Genomic DNA, 22,373 nt, shown 5'->3' with positions numbered 1-22,373 from the left:
ACGCGTCGGGGAAGGAGCACGCGAGTCGTGACTGCCGCATTGCGTCAGCACTTTCACATGCCAATCGACTCGGAGCTTCTCCTCACCTTGATGCACGTTTGATCTCGTCTTGACAACTTGGTATACAAAGTCAAAAGAACTCTTTGCTTGAATACGAAGTCCATCGTTGAGCTGACTGTACAATGTCAACCCGCGAACCTAGTCATGCCGGAAGCTGGTATAGCTCGTCCAAATCACAACTCTCGACTCAACTCGATGGTTGGTTGGACAAGGTCAACACTCCCGTACAGCCTATCGGCCAAATCTCGTCTCAAGAGTCTCTGAGCTCCTTGCCTGTGTCCGGCGCCAGAGTCATCATTGCTCCGTAATATACTCCACATCGCATACATACTTATACTGTTGACTGACTTGACTATCTATCAGACACGCCGGATACTCATACTCTGGACCTGCAGCTGCCTGGGCCTATCGCTCATGGGATGTCTCAAAAGCAAAGCGTGTCTTCCTTCTCGGTCCTTCACACCACTTCTATCTATCCAAATGTGCTCTGAGTCAATGCGACAAGTACGCCACTCCACTAGGCAACCTGACAGTCGACAGAGAAACAACAAAACAACTCTACGAGACCGCAAAGTTTCAATGGATGAGCAAGGGTGTGGATGAAGACGAGCACAGTCTGGAGATGCACCTACCCTACATCTACAAGATCCTATCCAGATCCTTTTCCTCCGAGTCATCATTCCCAAAACTTGTTCCTATCATGGTGGGCAACACGAATCCAGCCACCGAAAAGCAATTCGGTCAGCTTCTCGCACCATACCTGCAAGATTCTTCCAATGTCTTTGTCATCAGTTCGGACTTTGCACACTGGGGCTTGCGTTTCCGCTACACTTACTACCAACCTTCTTCTGGCGATGCCAAAGATCTGTCCGCGCGCTCAAAAGCACCCAGAGATCCTCCCATCCACGAAAGCATCAAGAAGGTTGATTTTGAATGCATGGATGCTTGCGAGACGGGTAGTCATGATGCTTGGTTGGGTGCTTTGGCTGAGACTGGCAACACGGTTTGTGGAAGGCATCCGATTGGTATCGTCATGGCTGCCATGGAGGTGGTGGACAGTTCTGCCAGATTCAAGTTTGTTCGCTATGAACGCAGTAGTGAGTGTGCCTCGGTCGAGGACAGTAGTGTCAGCTATGCTAGCGCTTTTGCTGTCATTTAACCAATGCGGTTTGCGACACTCTTATGATAACGAGAATACATTACTCTTCCTTTTCGTCTTTCCATCTTTTGTTTGCTTGGTTCTCCGTTTGCAGTGATACGACGGCTGTGCTGCACAAATTCACAACATTTCACGGGAACAGAGCAACGTCCAACGAGAATCACCGAACATCAAGCTCTCTGGACATAGGCTTTTGTCGGAACACAACTGTGCATATGCATGGCTACATGTTATCACTCACCTTTGCACCCAAGGAACATTCCGTCGCTTGTCAATCTCAGGCAGCGAAACCATACAAAAACTCGCCAAGCCCTCATGTCCCAACACATTTGCAAACCCTCACCCTACTCTGCCTAGAAGATCCCGAGTCTCCCTGTGCTTCTCATGATAGGCCACAATCAAAAAAGAAAGCTCTCCCGGACAGGCTTGAACTGTCAACCTCTCGATAGCTGATCTGCCAGCAAAGGCAAATCTAACAGTCGAACGCGCTAGCCAATTGCGCCACGGAAGATGTGAAAGCTATGCTTTCTGTGGCCTGAACTGGATGACAGGTGGAACCAGTTTATGGGATATGTACCCTCCCACGACCGAGCAAGAGAGACCAGAAGATGAAATGCTATGGAATTGAGGCCGTCAATGATGCCAGGTCGTATTGTTCGTATTGTCGAACGGCTTTTTTTTTGTCTTTGTGAGCCAAGTCTGTGGGGCTCGAGTGTTTTTTACTCAATGGTTTCTTATGCCGAGGATGCCTGGATCTCGCTTGTGTGGGAGTGCCAGTTGTTTCGGTGTTGCGCTGCTTTGCTTTCCCTTGCGAAAGCGGCATATCGGATATATCGGTCGATTGTATTGTTGTTCGAGAGTATGTATGGACAAACAATTTTCGTATGGCATTGATGGTGGTGCGTTTGTGGTTCTGGGCAAGAAGATGCTGTGTCTTCTTCCACGTTTGGTGTACGCTCTCCCGAACCGATGATGTTCAAATGAAAAGAGCAGTGCAATTCTGTCGAGACTCGGTCATTTGGTCTTAAACCCGTATGGCATAGTCTTGAGACTAGTAAGAGTGCTCAAGTAGAGCGATATAGCCACCAGTAATGTCATTGGCCATGATATCGTGCAATCATTTCAAATCGTGCTGGTCGAGGGTTGCACCCTGTCTTCTTGGCAAGAAAGAAGTCATCAGAAGACATGTCGAGTTCGCATCGGTCGAATCGCAACTTGCTTATTGCTGTTCGAATGTGTGTATGACTTGCAGATCATGATGAGAGTGTTAGATGAGATGCTGACCGACAGAATCAATGATTGAATGTCCTTCGCTAGAGTGTCGAGCAGAAACGGAGGCAAGAAGCAGAGCAGCAGAGCCGCAAAGCCTCGGCTTAACCTTGATGGGCGACAGCATGGCAGACGAGCATAGAGCTATCCAACACAAACAAATACAACGTACACAAAGCACACAAAGGACATCGGAACAACAAAGATGCCGTTCAGCCACATCACGACAGCCTCAGCTCAGATCCAAAATCCCCAATCATAAACCCATATGTCGTCAAGACTTTCCGGTGTAATAATGTCGTCATCGTCCTTCCATAGCTCCAAACAGCTGTTTATAAACCTCTCGACCTGCAGGAAAGCTCACCTTCTTCCACATCTCACTCTACATCTTCACATACACCAATCCCAAACCAAATCCACATCAAACAAAACCGCAAACATGCTCCGCACATTCACCCGCAACGCCGTCTCCAAGACCTTCAAGCCTTCAATGGCCACCCCCCTCCGCACTCGCGGTTACGCCAACAAGAGGGTCGAGGATGTCACCCAGGCTGCCGGCGAAGCAAAGGACACCAACCCCAAGAACCCTTCAGTCATCTCATCTGCCGGTGCCGTCGGCAAGCAGTTCAACCCTGATGGAAACATCGGCCAGGTTGGCGAGGCTGTAAGCAATATCCTAACTACCTTCTGCCATGTCTACTCGGAAACTAACACGCAACCCATAGGTCGGTGGACCTTTCTCCAAGGATGGCGCCATTGGCTCCCAGTTCGACGCAGCCAAGGATGGTATTGCCGGTCAGGTTGAGAAGGCCGTCGATGGCCCCAGCAGACCCGCTACCGAGAAGAAGTAAAAAGCTTCTCTCTCGCCTCGACACTTGTACAACCACATTTACCTTTCACGACGATGATGGATATTTTATTTTTTCACGACAACGAAACAACCCCCAGACGATATGAAGAGTTCGCTGTACTGCATGGGAAAGCATGAGAAGCATTGCTCCGATAGTTGCCTTTCGATCACTAGATGATCGGGCATTCGAATACAAAACATTCAAAAACCACTTTGCTCTTCGTATTCGTTTATCTGTGACTTGGTCTACTGCATGCTGCTGTAACCTTTGGATGTCTTGATGACTCTGTAAACCTCTCGTTTCTTTTCGAAAGGTAAGAACAATTTACAGATCATTGGCGAGCCTTGAGGCTTGAGCGAGCTGTTATTTGTCCCAAGCAGTCCCATTGTCCAAAGCCTGTCTAGGTTGCTTGTAGCCCTGTTGTGTGGTGTACGGCGATACCTCCGACAGATTCTCAATCCTTCCAAGCAAAAACTCAAGATGTCTGTACGCAGCAGACGGTGCGCCCTGCGGCAAGAAATGTCCCGCCAACTCTGTCAGCACGAACGTAAGTCCACGCTCAGAAGTCCAGGACCCAAAGACGCCTGCCCCTGCCATGCTATCCATATGATGATCATGGTAAGGCACGTAAAAAGGCTGCGATGGATATTCGCTGAACCCTTGCACACCATTCCAGGTCAGGTTCTGCAGGGTAGCAAGTGTGCCGTTGGCGAAGAGGACAAAATCAAGAGTGCCGTGGCCGATCACGACGTTGTTGGTATGTTCGATAACGCGTTGCAGGGGTCCGCCGTCCAAACCCGAAGGAGGCGAGGTATCCGACTCTCCACCGACGAAAGGGTTCTCCAAACCAGGAAGACAGAATTGCCAGTTCACGTCCAGAGGTGCATGAATGGCCTTTTTAACATCTGTACGGTTGAAGTAGGGTTGAGTGTAACCATCAGGAAGATAGAACTGATCGTAAGAGTATGGGAATCCAAGACTGTCCCACAGCAGAGGGCACTGTTGGCCAAGTTGATAGATGTCGAAGCAAGGGTTGAGCTCGAATATGGCAGTAAAGATGGTGTTGTAGATGTCGCAATTGTCGTAATCGTAGACTTCGTCGTATGTCGATGGAGGCGGCGGAAGAGGTCCTGTCGGAGGAAAAGTCAAGGCGCTATCCATGAAAGTGTCGAGTCCGCAAGATTGTGAGATGTTCTTGATCTGAGCATTCACAGTGTCGTTTAGAGGGAAGAAATTGCGATTCTGGTCAACAAAGGAGAGTGTGGGGGCTTGTGAGATGACTCCATCGTACCCAATAGATGGATCGTACACCATGAGGCCACTGACGTTATAATACTCGGTATCCTGTTTCTGAATCATTGCAGAGGCGATGTACGGCGCGTACATGCCAGCGTAAGATTCGCCAGTGATGTAGACCTTACGTCCTTTGAGCTCGAAGGTGTCCACAAAATTACGCCAGAATCCCATAAATTGCGAGGCTACAGTATCCTCCTTAGTGGCCGTAGCATTCCCTGCACTGAAGCCGGTCGAGATGGGCTGATCAATCCAAACAATGTTGCTCAAGTTCGACCACGAGTAGGTGTTTCTGACAGGACGATATGTACCAGAAGCCCAGTTGACAGGACCGTTTTCGTGGAAGAGTCCGTCCAAACTCGAACAACCGGGGCCTCCGTTCAACCAGATCACAATCTCATCAACAGCAGATGGATTGTTAGTTGGTACGAACCAGAAGAACAAACTGTCGGTCGTGCTGTTGCCTATTGGCATGGACCCAGCATAACTCTCTCCGATGTCAAAATCAATCTCGGGCAACGAAGAGCCGTTGACAGCAAATGGTGTGGTAGCGTTGGTCAAGTATACATGATCCGAACGTTTTTGGAGGTGCTGATGCTGCTGTTGCTCTTGCTGAGCAGCAAACATCTTATTGCGATGCTCATTCTGTATCTGGCCATATTTGAGAGCTTGCGAAGAACGAGCTGACACAAGACACGGCAGTAGTGAGACCAGAGGGATGGTCGCACGGGCTGCGGCAAAGACGTGCATCTTCCGAGATTCCAGAAGAGGTAGATTGATTCGACAAGATCAAGAATCAATTTTATCTGATAAGGAAAGAGGCCGCTGACTTATGAGAAAGATCTCGGAGCACATCATTGCGGTTCCAGTGCCTGATGAAGACAGCCCGTGACGTGGTACTTGTCCCGATCGATTACCCCCCATGGTTGCCGAATAATCTGTGGATAGATCCGGAGATCTTCATCTCAACGACAAGCGGGTGTCTCAACTGTGCGGTGCCGAAGACTGGGGCCGGTCGTGCTCTTCTGCTCGAGGCTGCAGCTTAAGCAAGTCCACATGATGTACTCATGCTCATACAACGTACGACGAGGGACTCTGATGGCTGTCAGTCGTGATGAATACTTGAGCTGTCGCTGCCGCTCCTCGTCGCGTGCGAAAGAGCAGTCAAAGCCTCGGCTAAAATCTCCTTGCGGGCCAAAGCTTCCCACTCTGGCAACCAACTTTTATCAGATCCAATAAATCGTGGAGCCCTAGCCAAACCATCTACGCGTCTGACAAGTTGCGCATTCGTCATACGACAACGTGGCATCAATCATCAGTGTCCTGCGAGCATCAAGCTGTTGGATCGCTCGGTTAGCTTATATGCACTGTGACTCTACCTTCGATGTCCAGATACGTTGTTAGAGTGAAACAGTTAGTATGCAACAACGCGTGCTCAAGAGAGTCTGAAGTTCACCCCAGAGTAAGTCATGGAATACACAAACACTGTAGGTCGTGAGCAGGAAAACTGCGTGAGGGAGGGGACTGCGCCATGTTTTCGTGACTTGCTTAGTTGAGGCTTGTTAGAAGGAAGGCACGACTGCCTTCGTTGAGCGCGTGCATCATCTGTATTCTCCATCTTTCTTCTTGTCCCTGTCCTTGCCTTCTTCGCTTACAGCCACAGCTGCGAGCATGTCTCAGCTCCATGTCGAGATGCGTCTCCAAGACGCTGATGATGGCGAGTACATCGCACGTACCGAAGTAAGTCTCTTTCGATGCTGGCTGTTATATATGCTCACTTTATCCAGATCGAGGATGCCTTCCATGACTTCTTGACCAAGGAATACATCCGCCCAGTTCACAACGGCGAAGAGCTTCAATTCGGTACGCTCTCCAAATTGTCCTTATTTCCAGAACAGGTACTGACATAAGCCTCTAGACAGATTTCAGTACAAGAATCATGTCGCTTATGTTCAGGTCACTGGTGTTGACGATCAGTCCAAAATCAATGAAATCTTCCAGTTTTCCGATGTCCAACTCAAGATACATGCCTATAGGCTTCACGAACAAACCGCGGCTGCTTCTACCGTCACGTTCAACGCCTCGAAGGAGTCTCAAGCGAGAGTTCTCAACATACCTCATGAATGCCTGGCCGGTGTCTGGGAAAGGTGCGCTGCGTCTGTCTGGTACTGACTCCTCTCTGCTTACATCAAATTGGTAGTTTGAAGTATGATGAAAGCCAGAAAATCAACACCGAGGAAATCCTGAATCTGGCTGTGCGCACAGGTATACAATCCCCTTTCCAGGAACGGACTTAGACTGACATGCATCGAGTCACATGGTTGCATCAGGCGAACAATCTCCCACACGCGATGAACATCAATCGGCTGATTCTCTTCCATGGACCCCCTGGATGTGGCAAATCAACACTTTGGTGTCACGCCGCTTGTCCTCATTGTGTCTAGACAGGCTGCTGACTCTTTTATAGCCGAGCACTTGCTCAAAAGTTGGTCATTAGGCTCGGTCGCACCTTCAGAGGCGGTAAACTGTTCGAAATCAACACACAAGATCTCTTGAGCAAATTCTACAGCGAGAGCGGCAAGCTCGTATCAGAGATGTTCGACAAAATCCTCAGGATGGCACGAGACGACAAGGAGCTTGTTTGTGTGCTGATCGACGAGATCGAGAGTATTGCCACATGCCGTCAAGCCTCTACCAAGAATGGCGAGTGTACAGATACTGTCCGCGCGACCAACCAGCTCCTCACCGCGCTTGATCGCATCAGGAACAAGCCAAACATCATTGTCTTTTGTACGAGCAACTTGCATGATTCCATTGTAAGATTCAGCTCTTCACATACAAGGAAGAATGTTACTAAATCTGTTCAAGGATACCGCCTTCCTCGATCGCGTATACAACACCGTTCCAGTACCTCAGCCATGCGCAAGCGCAATATACACAATCCTCAGCAACAAATTCAACGACCTCATCGATGCTGGGATGATCATGTACCAACCTCTCAATCAGACGCTACCTACTGACAAGGATGACGCGGACGGTTTCAATTTCCTGAGCCTCGGTGACTACCTCGACAAGTCACACCTGCCAAGCTACGAACGACTACTGGTCTGGGAGGTTGCGTTTCCCAACTCTCCAGGGCCCCTGCTCAAAAGAGTGGCCAAAGATTGTGCAGGATTCAGTGGAAGAAAGTTAGCAAAGTTACCGTTCTTCGCCATCAACAAGTACACTTGGCAAGAGGAATGTACCGTTTTCGATGCGATAAAGGCCCTTCAGAAGGCCGTGGATGAAGACAAAGCTATGGATTGAGTGTTGGACGGTGTTGTAATGATGACAGATGTTGCTTAATATTGGAGGATGAAGGGTCGCGAACACTATGATTCTGTTCGGCCATAGCTCTGCCTGATCCCGAAGAAGATTCACAATGAAAAATCACATATCAACATACTCCTTACAGTGGCCATGAACAATGGTTCCATTGGGGTTGAGAGATGTGAGATCGATGTCAACGTGACGATCGCAACACGTTGGCTACGGCGGCCATCGATTTGCCCCTCAGCGTTCGGCAAAAACTGCCTTGGAGATTGCGCGCTACATCATCGTCAGCTTTGCCCTTGAAACATGGCTAATGTCAGCCTTGCGAGTTCACCTTTCTTCTCATCATGCTTGATCTTCAATCATTACAGGATGACCTGCCATCCGTCGAGTCTTCGCTGCAATCATCCTCGGCTCTTGACCAGATCACGCAAACCTCACGTGCGCTCTCGGATAGCCTCTACTCCAACTGGCATGAGTTGAGACACATCATCAGCAACCACGACGGAACGATTCAGAAACGATGGCGCAACAAAACACGAGATCAGAAAACGTCTGTCTTGTTGGAAGCTTGGGGGCACGCCATGAGCGAGTGCCATCGACCTGACTTGACTCTCTTCATCAACACTGCCACAGATGAACCACCACACTCACTCGATGCTTACAAATGGCCGTATATCAACCTGGAAGACCTTTTGAGACCGAGAGTGTTGCCGACTTTCCTTAGCTCGCGCGGCAACTATCATCCCTATGTTTTCTGTCATACCGACCTCAGTGCTTGTGCACTCGGTATCGCAACAGGCAACATTGGAAAGAGTGAAGTGAAGGGGTACGCCATGCTGTTCCGCGATAGCGAAACTCCGCAGTGCTACGCTAAAGTTTTCCTCGAGAGCGAGAAAAATGACTCGGCTAGCAACGACACGAGCGGTTGCTGGTTCAACACCGGTCAAGGTCTGCTCATCTTGGAAGTACAGCAACACATTTGGCAATTCTTGCTAGTGTGTGTAAAAGCTATCCTTCACGACCTTGTTGATTCTGCTCAGGAATCAAACGCCGATACCGAAGCCCAGTCCTCAGCCTTGCCCACCAACGAACCTGCTTTTTACACATTGGCGACTTCTACCATCGACGCTCCATATCGGCCACCAGCACAAATGGACCTGTCCCGGCTCAAGTCTCTCGTTTATGCTAAGCGCTCTGCAATCGCTGATCACATCTGGCTATTGAGAGAAGACCCGAGTTATTTTGCAGATTGTGTCAACGAGTGGAAAGAGCATCAGCCAGAGATGCTTCTGGATGCACAAGGCAAGAAGCACCCGATACACAAGGCCGGTCTGACCAAGGCGTTTTGGAACCGTGTCCTGAGGAAGATGATTACCGACTCGTACCTTTCACTGTCTCTTTGGGAGGCTACCTGCCAAGAAGTGCGCAAGTTCGATGAGCTATCGCGAAAGCACCCGAACCCATCACCATCTCAGCCTCTACCCGAGGAGCTCGCATCTGCCGTGAAGAAGATACGTCATCTGTTGGAGCTCTCGTCAGCAAGTTCAACAGCCTTGCTCAAGTCTCATGTTCCTCCGTCGCCTCCAATGCTCAATTACTGGCATCGAGAAGGCACGTCTACAGCAGATCACCACTCTACCAAGTTTCGCATGATGCAGAATCCACGCACCGACCAGGATCCTGCGCTGGATCGTCTCTTCTGGTTATATACCACTCTATGGGATGACAAGCAGTGCTCCTTGGTAGGCCTGCGAACTCTTGTAGACGAGCTTGACCGCTTGACATACGCCGACACCAAAGCAAAGGATCTTCAATCCGGGTTGGTCGTTGATAACATCAGTGATCTCGGTGTGATATCCGAATGCTTGCATCAATTGTCTCTGTACTGCCCGTGGTCCAAGACCATAGAGCAAGAGATGGCGCGCAACAGACAGCAAATCGTGGAGGAATTTTACACACAATCTGCCGAGTGGGACAATTTCAGAAAGTTGTCATGGCAGGGTGTCGATCTAGCGGATTTGGGATCACCGGGAGACGGGCGGTTTTCGTACCCCATCAGCAACCGCCGAACAAAGACCAATGCTTCTGCATTGTACAAAGCCGAGTTTCACCTTGATCAATTCTGGTCTGAAGTCGACAAGCATTTTGCCTCACAGTCCTCCACTCTTCCGGACAAGATGATGAGATTGCTACTTTCCGGAAACCGATCTTTGCAACGAACGTCCGAGTGGGAGGAGCCTACAGATGACAAACCAAAGGGCAAGATCAATGGTAGAAGCAATGGGAAATTGCGTGGCAAGACTAATGGCAAATCCAACCAGAATGCGGAAGACAAGCCGAACGGCAAGTCTGCATCTACACATCAACATCTTGAAGCCTCTGACACACCATTATCATCAACCTATCTCCAGCTTCGTGGCTCTCACAAGAGACAAAGTTCCGTCCAAGAAGCAACGTCAACCACGAGAGAGTCAAAGGATTCGAATGACCCCACGGTAACCGGACTCCATGATGCAAGAACAGATTCTACAGCTACTACCACTTTAGAAAAGTCTACTTTCACCGTCGATAAATGCGCGAAGAAGACCTTCTGTGTTCTTTTCTACACACCATCTCTGCACGACACGCCAGGCGACACTACTTGGACCGACTTTGTGCACGCCATGCTATCGGCTGGCTTCGTGGTTGAGAAGCTATATGCTTCAATATGGCACTTCACTCCTCCCAGGTCTGTTCCTGGTGAAAGCGTTCAGTTCCATGCGCCGCATGCTGGAGATAAGATTCGCTATCATGTCGCACGGTTGTTTGGACGGCGGTTGCACAGGGCGTATGGATGGAGCGAGAACATGTTTGTTGTGCAGCAGTAGTGAGGAGGAACGCGGCCTTGTGAGCTGAGACATAGTTACCAGAACAACTTCTTCGAAACCGTGGGACTGCTGCGCCCTTTCTTCTCCTCGGGCCTCTGCCAATTGTGAAATCACTTTTCATCCGCTTGTTGGCTCCTTCTCTGGCTTCACGGCGGCGCCTTCCACTGTGCACGTCCAAAGCACCACGAGGATATTTGGCTTCAACGGTTCTAACGGCTGGCTGCTCGGTAAGCTCTACCAGCCAAACCATACCCGAACGGGATGAGAGTGCGCTTCCGGATGCCACTGCAACCTGCAGGGTCTTCAGGTTTTTCCTTCCTGACGACAATGTTGAGAGCGTAGTCGGCAAACCAGGACGCGCACCTACGGGATTTAACACCTTAATTTTGACTTTGGTTGGACAGGTGTCCCACAGCGGCTCCATGCTTCAGCCTTCTGGAAATAAAGGCCTCCAACACATTTTCAGCCAAATCCTTTGATGTCTGATTCGAATCTCCTAATGCTGTCCGTCGTGGGTCCCAGGTTTGTCACAATCGGTCGATGATGGGCTTGAGCTGTCGAAGGGCTTGTTGGTCGCCGTTCACCGCCGATCATTGCCGATGTCTAAAGCCCGATGACAAGTGACCGGGGACATTTGTCGATCCTGGTCCTTCTCCTCTTCCATGGCAATCGAGACACAACAGTAAACTTTGGCGAGAATGAAGATGTGCAGAGACCCTTTGCCTTACATGACATTGATTGGACAAGGAACGCCCTCCGAACTAGAGGATGAATTGGCTCGAGCAAATGTCGACGACGATTCTTGTCAAGGTCCACTCGGAATCCTTCAGATCCGCTTAGGTGTCTGGGCAAACACGAGGATAATATCATGACATGACCAGGGGTTGAGCCCGCCGACCAATTTGGCCAATTTCTACCGGGAGGCGGCTCCGAGCACAAGACTAAAAGGTATATGTTACCACTCGTCTAGGTTGAGTGGTTGCCCGGGTCTCACTCAGCCTCGCTTCGACTTGACAAAGTTTCGACTTGGAGACCGCAGTTGACCATAGAAAAGGGAAGGAGGTGAAGCCCCCAACATCTGCATATCCGCAGCGGCGTTGTCGGGCGTTATACTTCTTCTCTCTTCTCACATACTGCCTGGCAATGTGAAATTGATGCATCGATTTTCCAACCAAAAGTCTACTGGAAGCATCCTTGTGCTCTGTGGAGCCTTATCATGAGACCGAACGAGCACGACTCACCTCCAACAAGCGATGGAGCTTTCTACTCGGCTACAGACAGTACGACTATATACTGGTATCATTACTGGTCGTCCCAGGTCGGCTGTTTCCAAACGACTGGTTCCAGTTCAGATCACTGCAATGATTATCTCGACCACTCTCAATATGGAAACTATCTCGACCCAGGACCATCATCACACCCATTAACGACATGGAATTCTCTCAGTCAAGAACAAGTAAATTATCATGATGTCGGAGGCAACACTGGTCAATCCTCACTACACATCTCACCGGATTCAGTACTGCAGAATCCTATCGACCAAGGGTACCACCATCATGAGCCATCTTATAGCTCTTGGGCTCCAGAGGTTACTACCTTCTCGCAAACCGGAGTGCAAAGTCGGCGTCCGAGTTACTACAGCGACCCAGGACTCTCGACAAATTTCTCAGACAACGCTACCCACCAAGCCCTCACAGACCATCGGCCCAACACAAGGCCTAGTGTATTTACCACTTCAAGTGCCGATGGACATGGCGCTGACCGAACGAACGCTCCCTCAGCCAACCCCTCTCACTTTACCGACGCTTTCACATTTGCCGAACCTTCGTGCTCCACCAGCACCAGCCCTGTGGACGAGCTTGCGGATAGGCCTGTAATCAGGTGCTACGATCATGGATGCGACGGCCGAACATTCTCCTCTATCAGCAACTTCAGACGACACCAGCGAGAACGTGCAGGCCAAGGTCCCGTATGCTTCTGCCCACGATGTGGAGCCAGTTTCTACAGACGTTGGACGAGGGACCATCATGTGGAGCGAGGGAGTTGCTTGAGGTTGCCTCGTTGGCACTGATCAGCCGGCTCAGGTTGCAACAAAAAGACCTTGCGAGAATCGCGACCAAGTCACAGAAGAGGTTTCGTGCGTAAACACGTCAAAGAGGGATTTTCTAGGGCGGTATACAGGTGATCCCGACTGATCATTTCTGTATACACACTTGGCCCATCCGTTGGTACGAGTCCAGACTTGATATGCAGGAGGCTTTGATTCGTCCTGTGACTCTTGTCTCCAACATTCAGCTGCAGCCGAGCCGACGATCCCTGGAGCTGTTCAGCTTTGGACATGCAGATCGTCAATATCACGTAGCTCGGCAAAGCACTTGGCCAAACTCTGTTACTCAGCATTCTTTTGATAGTGGCAGCACGTGGTAGATGCACTAAAAAATCGAGCTCGCATAATCATACGATATATCTCGTAGATAACAAGAACGATGCACGTTTCCGCATAGACATAGATTGCTAGTTGCCAATATCGCACGTGGAATGAAGTTTGGGACAATACGTTGTTGATACGTTTTTGAACATTTCCCTTGATCGCGGTCCCGGAAATCCCAAGGTCTCGTTATCTCATGAAGTTCGATTAGGGAGCATCTCGGGCAATGGCTTCTCAAAACCCTCGCGGGATACAAGAGAGGTTGAGTCTCACCGTTCAAAGGATGCATGACGGCTAGCGGTTCGTACCATACTTGGCTGTGGGTCTGACGTCCCGTAAGGCGCAATATGCGTGTTTGTCTCCGGGACTCGAGAAGCGAACAGAGTTTTGACCCTCTGACTCGGACCCTTGTACAACTGCCATCTGCTAGCAACTAGAGTCTGCCGGTAATGCTCTTGCTTCCACTCCCCTCTGATAGCACAGAATAGTACAGCACAAGCAAATACAGCGGCTTCGAAGGACGCGTAAGCATTACGAGAGTATGGCTATATCACAATCGGAGATTTGCCTAAGAAGCACCAATAAGATGTCACCCCTTCTGTGAAGACCACTTTGCTTTTCTATAACCGTTGTGCGTGCGACGAAAAGCCACTACAGCTTAAGTTCAAATACCAGCCGAGTAAATCAGTGAGATTCTGGCCTGGAACGAGGCCTACAATAATGATTCTCTTGACGAGCCGTTCAAACACGAAGTGACGGCGGGTCATTCACGACTGACCTCAAGAACACCCTTGAAATAGCCAAACGATTCCCATCGCAAAAACCGAGTGCCGGTAGCGTTACGCTTATCACCAACGTCTAATCAAGTCCGGCTGCATGTCGCGAGAAGGTTTGAACCTGGAAGAGCATGGCCGCTTTCTACCACGTCGCGCCGTTGCGACCCTCGTCGTCCGGATATGTTTCAGTGTTTGATCAGGATCGTTATTCCTCTACCGAAACCTCCCGGAGACGGCGCTTCTTCCGCAGCGCATTGATCCGCGGCTTTTGCATCGCCGCGGCTTCAACGTCCTTTCTTCTGCAGACTCTCGATCACATGCAACTATGAGACTCAACCATGAGAGGTTGACACCGCGATGCCCGAGTCTCGCGCGCAGAGTATCCGATGGTCGTTCTTGTCCATGTCTCTTAAGCGGCGACATGCTTTCTTGCGCATGCGTAGATAAACCCAGTATCAACCTCGGGTCACGAATAAAGCTTCGAGGATTCCAACGGATGCGTAAACGCGTCATCGCTCACAGCATATACAAAGTTCCGTCAACATGAGGTAGTTGAATTGTTGGTCATTGCATTACCTCAACTGGACATCTCTCTTCTACTCTAGCCTCTCCTCTGAGTCCAAGACACAAGTTCCTTTCAAAACATGCTGGAGCTCTCAGTCGAGGCCATTCAAGGTCGCCCCGTTGCCGTACTCGGTGGAGGTGTATTGGGTCGCCGCATTGCATGCACCTGGGCCGCCGCCGGCTACACCGTTCATATCCGAGATCCATCACTCGAGCAGCGCAACTCTGCCATCCATTACGTCGAGCAAAACGTGACTTCGTACGCAAAAGCCATCTCAAACTCGACTCCTGGCAAAGCTGTAGCTTTCGAAGATCTGGAACCTGCGGTCAAGGATGCATGGACAGTCATTGAAGCAGTACCCGAAAAGCTGCAGCTCAAAATCGACACTTTTGCGCAACTTGCACGGTCAACGACGAAAGATTGTCTGTTGGCGAGTAATTCGAGCAGTTACAAGAGTGGAGAGATGCTGGAAAAGGTCGACGAGGACACCAAACGACGAATTCTCAACACTCATTACATGATGCCGCCAGACAACAGGATCGTGGAATTGATGACCGATGGCTTCACCGATGAGGCAGTGATACCTTTCTACGTCGAAAGATTAAAGGAGTGTGGCATGAGCCCTATTGTTGCCAGAAAGGAGAGCACAGGCTTTGTGTTTAACCGTATCTGGGCAGCCATCAAGCGCGAGTGCCTCACCGTGCTTAGTGAGGGAGTCAGTACTACTGAAGAGCTGGACCGCGTATGGGTGGAGATGTTCTCTGGTGGCAAAGCAGGCCCCTGTTTCATGATGGATGCTGTAGGTCTCGACACAGTTGCCTTTATCGAGCAGCATTACGTCAAGGAGCGTGGTCTTCCAACGAAAGACACTGTTGATTTCCTGCAGTCCAACTACATTGACAAGGGCGCACTTGGCGGCAAGAGTGGAAAAGGTGGCCTATATCCTGCCGGACACACGACGAAATCAAGTGGAGAAGAGTCAAGCCATCATGACAATCTACACTCGCCAACTCTGTACTACCTCGACCTCGGGATGAACTCCAAAGAAGAAGTCATGCACGCAGGCAAGATCGTGGCACAATCAGCATCCGGAACAGAACCCAAGACACTGGTCTCCAACTTGACCTTGCCGGATGGCCTCGACATCTCAATCAAGGACAACCGTATCTACTGGACCAACATGGGCATCCCCTCCGAAAACGACGGCAGCATTCAGTCCTGCAAACTCGACGGTACGGATATCAAAGACATCGTAAGGAGAGGAGACGTACACACACCCAAACAATTGATCGTCGATCAAGAAAACAACAAGCTCTACTTCTGCGACCGCGAGGGCCTGCGAGTAATGAGATGCAACCTTGATGGGAGCTCGCAGGAAACACTAGTCCAAACAGGCGATTGGAAGATCAAAGAAGAAACACAAGACAGCTTACGCTGGTGCGTCGGCATCTGCGTCGACAACAAACGAGGCCACTTCTACTGGACCCAAAAGGGAGCATCCAAAGCCGGAAAAGGCAAAATCTACAGAGCATCCCTCAGGATGCCTGCAGGACAAGACGCCACCTCAAGAACAGATATCGAGACCGTCCTCACCGGTCTCCCCGAACCCATCGATCTCGAACTCGACGAGGAAGCAGGGAAACTATATTGGACCGACCGCGGAGATCCGCCAATGGGAAATACTATCAACAGCCTGGACTTGAACGATATCACGCACGTGGAAGACGCGAGCGACAACCCGACATATAACGTTCTGGCTCGCAACATGCACGAAGCAATTGGCATCAAACTGGACAAGAAAAACCAGCATATATACGCCACAGACATGGGTGGTTTCGTGTATAGATTCGACATGGATGGACAGAACAAGAAGAGAATCGTTGATGCTGAGGAGAGAGCATTCTCTGGCATTACTTTGGCTTATGTTTGAGGAGAGTATAGAGGCTAGTCAGAATCCTTGTTTATTATAGATGTGCGTAATGATAATGTATAGACTGTTTGATCCCCGCACCTTCCAATCGTTGGTTAAGTTGAGATGAGTATTGAGTTCCTTCCAGAATTTCTGCCCCTTGTCTACATGACACCAGACCAAGCCATGCCCATCTCCTGCCCACCACCCACACCCCTGTACCCAGCTGGCTGCGCACCACCCTGCCTGATAGCTTCCTCCTTACTCTGCAACCTCTGTCTCAATTTCTCCCTACAAGCAAACACCAACACGTCAGCTTATCGGTGTGATACAGTTGACTACCCATTTGAGTGCTCCTACGCCATGCTTTCCGTATTCCAAATGTTTAACGTACATGATTATTCTGTCTTCTTCGGTTTGCTCGTGGGGTTTGAATGGATTCTCGAACCGACTCTTCTTTTTCTTTTCTGGACTTGTTGATTCAAGGAGGGTTTCCTCTTGTTGTGAGGACTTCTTGCGATGCAGGAAGTTGAAGCGAGATGAGGATGAGGAAGAAGAGGCGTTTTGGGTGTCTTGGGGCGGCGCCATGGTGGATTGAGTGAATACACTCGAGACTTCTGGGTCCAAGTCTGGCTTTCTGGTTGATGCGTAAGGGTCTTGAGGAGGTTGTGTTGAGGTAGAGGAGGAAGAAGCGTTCGTGCGGGGCGAGTCTTGGTTGTTGCCTTCGTTCGTGTCGAAGATGGACTTGTAGGCTGTACTCTTCACTAGGGTAGGCATGTTGATTTTGACGGTGTTGCTTGTGTTTGAGCTTTGGATTCGTATGTTGAGTGTAGTTGGAGTGTAAAGTGATAGATCTTCAGTGATTGGATTGATGATGTTTTTATAAAAACAGGCAAGTCTATCTATCAGATGTCGTTCGTGAGGCAGGGCAAGGTCAGCTGCCTCGGCCGGCGCCTGGAAATAACGAAGGATCACCCCCGCTGCGCCACCGATGAAGCTTCTCCGCGAAATGCTTCGCCCATGACAAGCATTGTCTACGGCCGAAGAAGGCTGATCGAACGACGAAGGAACAAAGGTGCTGATAAAACGATGCGAAGTCGTCATGATTCTCATTAAAGCCCAATCCTACCCAATCCATAAGCCAGAAGCTCCCCTTGTACACAGCCCGCTTGATCCGAAACTCCTTGTGCTAAGCCCCATATCGCTACAAAACATGAACAATAATGCATGACACGGCAAGCACTTCAACGTGTCTTACGTCCGGTCGCGACGAGTCTCATCTTCAATTCCCTGACAGTCGCGTCCCAGCCCTCAGATCCTTGACCTCTGACCCTCTTGCCTACGAACTCGGACATGTTTTTCTCGTTGTAGGGTTCGCCGTACACGACCTGAGCCTCGACATCAATATCATGTTTGATGTCCAAGTCTTCTGCCTCGGGATCTGAGAGCGTAGCTGTCAGTCGGATTCCAATCTTGACCTTGGTCTCAACCTTGGGCAATAAGATGCAGACGTCGATGGCGAGACTCTCATCGCTAAGGATGCTAACATTGACAAGCTGCTCCAGTGTCAAACAGCGCACTTGCTCGGCGACAAGCGATGCTGCATCCCAACCTCGTTGAACAAAGTCGAGCAATTGTTTCACAGAGATGGTGTTCTGGTCCAGGCACTGCAGCTGTGCGCGCATGAGTTGTAGGAAGAAACGTTTCTCGGTGCTCAGACTGGCAGGGGTAATGTGAGTAAGTGAAATTGGCGAGTTTGCTGGGTTTTGCGCTTGGGCGGAAGAAGTGATCTTGAAGGAGGTTGTGTTAAAATAGAGCTGCAGGGTGTTTTTGTAGGTCATCGTGAGATTGGACCCAGAGGCGGTGGCAATAGCCCAGCCAGTTTGCCTTTCAAGCTGTGCTACTGAAGCTGCGATCGTATTAGCGAAGGCCGAATGTTGTATACTCATCAACAAAACATACCTTTGAGCGACTGGACCTCGTCAATGGTGAACCCACGACATGACTCCTTGACTCGCTCGGCCTCCTGTATGGCAGCCAAACTTTCCATTTTGCCTTCCTCATAAGCTTCGGCAAGATTGTCCTGCTCGTCGACATCACGCTGGAGGCCGGCCAGCATGCGCTTGCGCTCCTCAATTTGTTCATCGACCTCGACCAGGCGAGCACGGGAAGCACGCAGCTCCTCTTTCTCTTCCTCCGAAGTCGCAGCTGCAGCTTGCTCTAACTGTTCCGCCTCGTTTAGCAGATCTTCGTAGTGCTGGAGCATGTCGGGAAGTACAGAATCGAGTGACTGTTGCTTCTGACCAAGAACTTCAGCATCTGCGTCAAGACCTGTTCGGGTGCGATCAAGACCATCGGAAAGGCCGTCCAGAAGTTGGCTGCGCCAGCCATACCAAATCTCCTTACTTCTCATTCTTGCGTTTGTCTTGGCATCTCTCATGTTTACATCCAATTGAGATTTGTGCTCAGGCGTAGCATCCATGTAAGCCTGAAAAAATGGTGGTGGTTCATCATAGACCTCGACTTCCATGTTCTTGAGAAAAGATTTGCCCTCAGATATGTATTTCTTGAGTTCACGACAAGCATGCTGAAACAAGTCGAGCATGGGCATAGTGCAAGCACCCGCAACAACCGCTCCTTCAAGATCAATATTCTGGTCTTCACCATCGACTCCATATGTCTCGCTAGGCGTAGGCGCGACAGTATGTCTGCGTTTTGAGGCAGTCAAGTCCATGAATTTGATACCAGCGAGGTCCAAAAATTCATTGAGCTGAACTTTTCTCGCTGGTGGTCCAGTCTTGGGCACAGCAAAAATGTTCTTGGCAGCTTCGAGGTCTAGTAGACCAGGTGCGTTCTTGTTTTCAACAATGAATGGTGTAGACAGCTTAGGTGTTGCAATCTTCTTTGGCGTCATCATCTTCTTCGCGGGAGACTTTTTGGGAGTCAAAGCGCGAAGACGTTTCAAGGGACTCGTGCCAATCTCCTTGCTCGGTGTTGAAAGGTGTTTGATGGAGTCTGCAAACGTACTACGAGGCTCTTGTGCGTATTGCTTTGGCTGCTCAGGGGTTGTTGCAAACTTGACAGGCGAACTTCGCAGTTGCTTTTCAAGAGATGGTGATGTTGGATTGAGCTCTTCGAGGTCGATCTGCTTGGGTGTAGTGACAGCTGGGCTTCGTGTGGGAGATCCTACCATGGAAATGGCTATATGGTGATGCACTGGTGAAGGCGCGGACGGTGTGTCGGTAATCTGCGGCGTAGCAGTTGCCTCTAGGATTTGTGGTGTGACCGTGATGGAGTCAATGGTCTCTAGTTCGGTAACGGGTAGAGTAGGGTAGCTGACTTGAGCCATCGGTTCGTCGTGCACTTCCTGCTCAGGTTCCAGGAAATGCTTCTCGACCGGCAATCCATCTGCTGGCTGCGCTGTGACTGTTGTTATCGTCGGGGTAGACACTATCTCTTCGGTCTGCTCATCTTGATGAGGTTGAACTACCGCAAGACTGATGCGTGCACTCCGGCGGGTAGACACGGGACTCTTGCGTGACGATGCCTTCGAAACGGGGCTCTTCGTAGCAGAAGCAGGAGTGCGAGCCGCAGAAACAGGACTTTTGTGTGCAGAGGCGAGCTTCAGAGCTGAGCCATTCTGCTTAACAGAGATAGGGCTTGTTTGAGCTAGAGGAGTGTGTTGAGCGGATTCAAAGAGCTTTTGAGCAAAGTGAGGGCTCTTCGTTGCTGACACTGGTGTCTTGCGAACGGATGAAGGTATCTTCTGAGCAGACGAAGGAGTCTTTTGTGCAGAAGTAGGCGTTCTGCGGGAGGAAGGACTCTTGCGAGCAGATGCAGGACTTCGATGAGGGATGGCAAGAGCTGCTGGGCTGAGGAAAGGCAAAGTCGCGGCAGGCTGTTCAGAGACAGACTTGCGAGCAGAGCTTCTCCTCGAACCAGCAGAATCTTTGACGGCCGAGCCAGGCACTTGCTTCTCGAACAATGGTGTCAGAAGCTTCTTGGCAGCCAGATCGCGTGTCTCCTTGAAGCGGTCCTGGTCCTTGGGTGTTGTGGGTATCTCTGTTCGGGTAGGTGAAGGAGACTTGCGAGGTGTGGCGGGGCGTTCGATCGCGGTAGCTGCATGCTGCTTCAAGATGTTTCCAACAACAGCAGTGAACTCCATAGACATGTCTTCGTTCTCTTCGGCATCGTCCTCTTCGAGGATAGACTGTTCTCTTGGAGATTTTGGCTGTTGTAGCTGTTTGATGCCACCAACTGCCATAGTAAAGTCCATAGTCTGCTCTTCCATAATGGATGAAGCGCCAGAAGAGCGTCGACTGCGTGAGCTCAATCTTCTGTCCTTCTTGACTGGAGACTGCTGTCCCTGTTGAATGGCACCAACAGCCACAGTCAGGTCCATTGTGGCATCACCCAGAGACTGGCGAGACGAGGATGAACGTCTGCGCTTCGCATCGCGTGCTTGAGCGACGGTACGTCTTGTGGGCTCTTCGAAAACAGGCTTCTTGATTGAGGGAGAAGCAACATCTTCCGTAGCAAAGTTCTCAAATCGTCTTTTGAGGGCGCTACGAGGCGGCTGAGCTTGGGGGTTCCACTGGTGGATCTTTCCGACCGCCTGAGTCAAGTCCATTGTTTCGTCTCCAAACGAAACCGTTCTCTCAGGAGATTGTTGATAGAGGTTCTGGTGCGTCTGGATGATGCGACCAACGGGTCGTGTCATGTCCATAGTCATGTCGCGTGTCTCGTCTTCCTCCTGCTCTTGTGGTTGCGACTGAGGCTGGTTGGCTGTCCAGATTGTGCCTATGGGCTTGGTCATATCCATTGTCATGTCACCCTCATCCTCGGTCTCTTCTTGCTCGTCCTGGGGCTGCTGTTGGGGCAGGATGCGACCGACTGCGCGTGTCATGTCCATGCTCATGTCGTCGTCTTCCTCGTCCTCTTCATCTCCAGGTTGTGGTCCAGGGCGAAATACCGAGTCGAACGGGTTGTTGTTCTCGTCACCAACTGCAAAGTGCTGGCCTTGGGCCCAGGGCTTGAAAGCGTTTGTGACCTCGTCGCCAGCCATTTCCATAGACATGTCGCCATACTCGTCAAAGTCAATGCCACGAGTGCCGGCTTGAGCAGCAGCTTGTTGCAACGCAGCGTCCAGGCGGGCGCTCGAGCCGGTGCTGTCTCGAGACTGCTGAGAGAGCAGGGTGTTGTCTCCCTGGTCCAGGCTCATAGCTGTGCTCTCTCCGTCATCCTCAGAATCGACATTCTCTTCAACATCGCTACTAGCTTCGACATTGCTACTGCCGCTGACTGGGGAGGAAGAGTACTCGTCGAGGTCGTTGAAGTTCATGGGTGGGATGGCAGAGCTTCGTCGGCGCTTCTGCTGGTGGGCACCGCGCTGGTGTTCGGGAGACTGTGGTAGTTCGTCTTGGTCATGGTCGTCGGCTTGCTCTGGCGGAGTGGAGGGAGGATCCGAGTCGGGCTGTTGATGTGCTCTTGCACGGTCAGAGGCATTGGATGATGCAGTGGCATCGCGCATGTACTCGATGACGTCCCAGGTGTGGAGGGTTGCTTCGGGAGCAAACGAGACTCTGCGGTTTGCGAGAGACTTGCGACGGGCTTCTCGCCTCTTGGCTTCATCTTGCTTTGAGGGAAGGATAGACTTGACTGCGGATGGAGGAACAGACTGTGGAGGTAACAAGGTCAGCAATTGTGCCCAAGTGGCAGGCGACGAGTGCAGGGGACTGGGAGAGCGGTTGTTTACTGGGCGCGTCACTTACGTCTTGACCAGCAGAAGCGGAGTTCTTGGTGCGCGACCTCTTTGGTGAGGGGGACTTGTTGAAGGCCAGCCGCAGCGGCGACTGGTTCTCTTTGTCGTCCAGGTCAATCA

At 50.6% G+C, this 22,373-nt stretch overlaps 9 protein-coding genes across 9 annotated transcripts; 6 read left to right on the top strand and 3 right to left on the bottom strand.

The window, feature by feature from the left end:
• Window positions 1–182: 182 nt before the first annotated feature.
• On the top strand, window positions 183–1,219 carry M436DRAFT_75037 (UPF0103-domain-containing protein; the record flags this gene model as incomplete). The annotated part of the gene is made up of 2 exons (XM_013569528.1): window positions 183–364; window positions 424–1,219. 2 exons carry the CDS (start codon window positions 183–185, stop codon window positions 1,217–1,219), a joined length of 978 nt encoding a protein of 325 aa, XP_013424982.1.
• Window positions 1,220–2,978: 1,759 nt separating this feature from the next.
• On the top strand, window positions 2,979–3,339 carry M436DRAFT_53215 (uncharacterized protein; the record flags this gene model as incomplete). Its single annotated transcript, XM_013569433.1, has 2 exons — window positions 2,979–3,152; window positions 3,214–3,339. 2 exons carry the CDS (start codon window positions 2,979–2,981, stop codon window positions 3,337–3,339), a joined length of 300 nt encoding a protein of 99 aa, XP_013424887.1.
• A 363-nt stretch (window positions 3,340–3,702) lies between these two features.
• On the bottom strand, window positions 3,703–6,318 carry M436DRAFT_75034 (alpha/beta-hydrolase; the record flags this gene model as incomplete). Its single annotated transcript, XM_013569527.1, has 2 exons — window positions 3,703–5,363; window positions 6,288–6,318. 2 exons carry the CDS (start codon window positions 6,316–6,318, stop codon window positions 3,703–3,705), a joined length of 1,692 nt encoding a protein of 563 aa, XP_013424981.1.
• M436DRAFT_75033 (AAA-domain-containing protein) lies at window positions 6,304–7,938 on the top strand (the record flags this gene model as incomplete). Its single annotated transcript, XM_013569526.1, has 7 exons — window positions 6,304–6,372; window positions 6,420–6,495; window positions 6,551–6,779; window positions 6,833–6,897; window positions 6,946–7,045; window positions 7,100–7,448; window positions 7,501–7,938. 7 exons carry the CDS (start codon window positions 6,304–6,306, stop codon window positions 7,936–7,938), a joined length of 1,326 nt encoding a protein of 441 aa, XP_013424980.1.
• A 425-nt stretch (window positions 7,939–8,363) lies between these two features.
• M436DRAFT_12673 (uncharacterized protein) lies at window positions 8,364–10,799 on the top strand (the record flags this gene model as incomplete). The annotated part of the gene is made up of 2 exons (XM_013569307.1): window positions 8,364–10,218; window positions 10,324–10,799. Coding segments are annotated over 2 exons (2,331 nt in total), but the record flags the coding sequence as incomplete, so codon positions are not given.
• A 1,894-nt stretch (window positions 10,800–12,693) lies between these two features.
• Window positions 12,694–12,885, top strand: M436DRAFT_53093 (uncharacterized protein; the record flags this gene model as incomplete). The annotated part of the gene is made up of 1 exon (XM_013569410.1): window positions 12,694–12,885. A coding segment is annotated over one exon (192 nt), but the record flags the coding sequence as incomplete, so codon positions are not given.
• Window positions 12,886–14,662: 1,777 nt separating this feature from the next.
• On the top strand, window positions 14,663–16,513 carry M436DRAFT_84279 (3-hydroxyacyl-CoA dehydrogenase-like protein; the record flags this gene model as incomplete). The annotated part of the gene is made up of 1 exon (XM_013569525.1): window positions 14,663–16,513. One exon carries the CDS (start codon window positions 14,663–14,665, stop codon window positions 16,511–16,513), a length of 1,851 nt encoding a protein of 616 aa, XP_013424979.1.
• A 143-nt stretch (window positions 16,514–16,656) lies between these two features.
• On the bottom strand, window positions 16,657–17,269 carry M436DRAFT_52723 (uncharacterized protein; the record flags this gene model as incomplete). The annotated part of the gene is made up of 2 exons (XM_013569348.1): window positions 16,657–16,783; window positions 16,887–17,269. 2 exons carry the CDS (start codon window positions 17,267–17,269, stop codon window positions 16,657–16,659), a joined length of 510 nt encoding a protein of 169 aa, XP_013424802.1.
• Window positions 17,270–17,736: 467 nt separating this feature from the next.
• M436DRAFT_52958 (Spc7-domain-containing protein) lies at window positions 17,737–22,154 on the bottom strand (the record flags this gene model as incomplete). The annotated part of the gene is made up of 5 exons (XM_013569383.1): window positions 17,737–18,401; window positions 18,455–19,507; window positions 20,096–20,552; window positions 20,640–20,978; window positions 21,201–22,154. Coding segments are annotated over 5 exons (3,468 nt in total), but the record flags the coding sequence as incomplete, so codon positions are not given.
• Between the last annotated feature and the right edge of the window lie 219 nt (window positions 22,155–22,373).

The sequence above is a fragment of the Aureobasidium namibiae genome, assembly GCF_000721765.1.
Source record: "Aureobasidium namibiae CBS 147.97 unplaced genomic scaffold scaffold_15, whole genome shotgun sequence".
Classification (NCBI taxonomy): domain Eukaryota; kingdom Fungi; phylum Ascomycota; class Dothideomycetes; order Dothideales; family Saccotheciaceae; genus Aureobasidium; species Aureobasidium namibiae.
The sequence above is the reverse complement of the archived record's forward strand: the minus strand, read 5'-3'. Positions and strand labels throughout refer to the sequence as shown.